Below are 2707 nucleotides of genomic sequence, written 5' to 3' on the forward strand. Positions count from 1 at the left end.
AAAAAAAAAAAAAAAAAAGCCGTGATCGGCGGGGCAGTACAGCGGCAGGTCCTTTGCTCCTAGAGGGAGTGAGGGACCTGCCGCCCCCGAATTGCCTCAGGTGCCGCCCCTCTCCCTTGGCCGCCCCAAGCACCTGCTTGTTCAGCTGGTGCCTGGAGCCGGCCCTGCCTCCCAGGCTTGAGAGCCTGGGGGGAGGAGGCAGGGCTGGGGATTTGGGGAAGGGGCGGAGTTGAGGCGGGGCCGGGGGTGGGGTAATTAAAAAAACGGGGGCGGGGGAGGGCGGCCAAAATTGTTTTTGCTTAGGGCGCAAAAATCCTAAAGCCGGCCCTGCTTGAGAGTTTTTTGGGTGGTGCTGAAGCAGTCCCCATTGCAAAACTGTCACACTTATTTGGTATGATTGGCCAATTCTGCTCAGGAAAGCTAGCCTGGAGACTGAATGACCCCCTCACCCTTAGAAGGGTTTGAAAGTGAGCATGGGGGTGGAGAGACTTGCCCTGAGACTGTTTGCAGCACACCACTGTTGGAGCACAGTCCTACCTTGCTTTTTCTAGCCAAAATACTTGCTGCTCTTTTGTCTGTTCTTTTAATTTGAGACCAGCAAAAGAAGCAGTGACCCTTTATTTTCTGGATGGCTCTCCATCGCTTGAGCATCTTGGAGGCTCACTTGCTGTGACTTGCAGTGTCAGAAGCTTTTTAAAACTATTGTGTTAAACACAGACCTAAAATTAGCTAAGCACTGGCTGAGATGAGATTAGTTAGGTTTTCCTTACTCTGCCTCCCCCACTCCCAGCCTTGCAATGAAGAGATTAAAGGGGGACTGGACTGTACAGTTAAAAATCATGCACTTTAAAAAAACAAACAACCCTCCCTGTTACTCTGCTACTGACACCTGAGATTATTACAAGTGGAAGAATGATCAGAAATCTAATTTTTCACTAATTTTGATCCTTTACTGTTCAATTTTGCTTCATATGGACAGATAAACTAGTCAGTTTCACTTTGTAGTTTTTTATTCTGCTTCACTTTTAGGATCCCAAGCACAATCAATGCTGCTAACTTTATAGGGGAATGTTTGTTTATTTAGTAAAGAAAATCCATTTCTGTTGGAGTCTAAAAAGCAGAAAAAACATTTCCATAGGTCTTCAGTTTCATAAATGCTTGGTTTTTGCAAAACCTTCATTATGAGTTAAATTTGACCCACCATTGGCACTTTGAGATGTGTTGGCAGATAATCTGTTCTGCTTTACAGCATGTGTTGCTTTAAGAATGACTGGAATTCTAGGGGGAGGGAGAAGGGAAGCTTTGACCTCCATGTGCACATGTGTTGCTGGCAGCATCCCCTTGCTCTTCACTGTGATTAAATGGATAAATCAAAGAGCACTAGCCCTCTTCCAAACCCTCTGTCTAGTGAGGCTCCTTCTCCTATTTCCTAGTAGCCAGTGTGGATGAAATATTTCCAAGAACATGAGATAAGGTTATCAAGTTCTTTTTGGGGTGGGAGCTAGTAGCTGGCATGGTCACTTAGTTACATTGCTGTCTTTTTCATACAGGTCCGAATGCATCAATAAGTTTGCCTCTGTCTTTGGGACCATGCCCCTGAAAGTGGTGGAGCATCGTGCTGATCCTGTCCTGTACAAAGATGACTTCCCTGAGAAACTGAAGAGCTTCCCCAACATCGGCAGCTTGTAAAAAGGCAGCTCGGAAGCAAACTTGAGTATAAAAAACAATGAGAGAAAAAAGATGACCAGTGCTAAGATGAGCCTGAGGCCTTGAAGGAAAATGCCAGCGTGTGGGTTATAACTGAGGGGAAGAGGATTAATGCCAGGTTCTGATATATTAATCCATCCTTCATAATACACAGAACAGTAATGCAGAGCACTGCAGCTATTTCTATATTACACACAAATACAGGACAGGTTCTGTGCTTGTGGCTACTGAAAATGCCAAACACTTTTTTCCAGTGGAGCCTGCTTATACAGAAGGATAAAGCAGAATCTTGCTGTGTAAGGAGTGCCTTACATGACTCCCCTGTTCTGTTAAATATACTCTTTTGGTGTGATGCAACCACCAGTATAAATGCAAACTGCTTTCAATACTGGCTACAACATGTATCCAGCCTGTTTTTCCCCTTATAAGGCTGGCATGCCTACCTCCATTGAGGTTAGTTGTTGGCTTTAAGTAATTGAGCAACAAAGATCCCTGCCTGGCTTTTTTGCTTAGCAAGATAAATGTTTTTCTTAAAAAAAAAAAAAAAAAAAAAAATTAAAAATCCAATCTTTTGTTGTAGGGTTTAGGGGGCTAAACATTTTTGCATTAAATGAAAAATATTTCAGTGGGAATTGACGCAGATCACAGCCAAGGGGATGGTCTCCTTAATTTAAAGACTTAGATATCCCTACCATCACTACACTTCTCATATGTATGTATAAATCTCAGGTTTTCTGCTATTCTCATAGAAGAGAAGTCCATTCAATATAAAAGACATTTTATGGAGAGGAAAATGTATCTTCTGCCATTACTATGTTTTGCTATCCCCAAAGCTCTTCCTTATCAAGATGGAACAGTTGTTTGTTCATACAGCAGATCCATATACTGGGGTAACAGCTAAAATAGATGTTTGTATATGTGAACCCTCTTCAGAAAACAATGTGCTGTAGGATAGATTGTCATGCACCTCCATCTGCAGGAATTCCACTTTACAGCTGGT

At 43.1% G+C, this 2707-nt stretch overlaps 1 protein-coding gene across 2 annotated transcripts in view; it reads left to right on the plus strand.

The window, feature by feature from the left end:
* EXT2 (exostosin glycosyltransferase 2) overlaps positions 1-2254 on the plus strand; it is a 110117-nt gene extending 107863 nt beyond the window's left edge. For both annotated transcript variants that reach the window (XM_024214540.3, XM_024214549.3), the window contains one exon: positions 1551-2254. In XM_024214540.3, coding sequence (XP_024070308.1) covers positions 1551-1689 — 139 coding nt within the window. In that variant the 3' untranslated portion in view covers positions 1690-2254. The remainder of the gene's footprint in view (positions 1-1550) is intronic.
* Positions 2255-2707: the final 453 nt, after the last annotated feature.

Source organism: Terrapene carolina, unplaced genomic scaffold (assembly GCF_002925995.2).
Source record: "Terrapene carolina triunguis isolate 2854851 unplaced genomic scaffold, T_m_triunguis-2.0 Scaffold96, whole genome shotgun sequence".
Taxonomy (NCBI): Eukaryota; Metazoa; Chordata; order Testudines; family Emydidae; genus Terrapene; species Terrapene triunguis.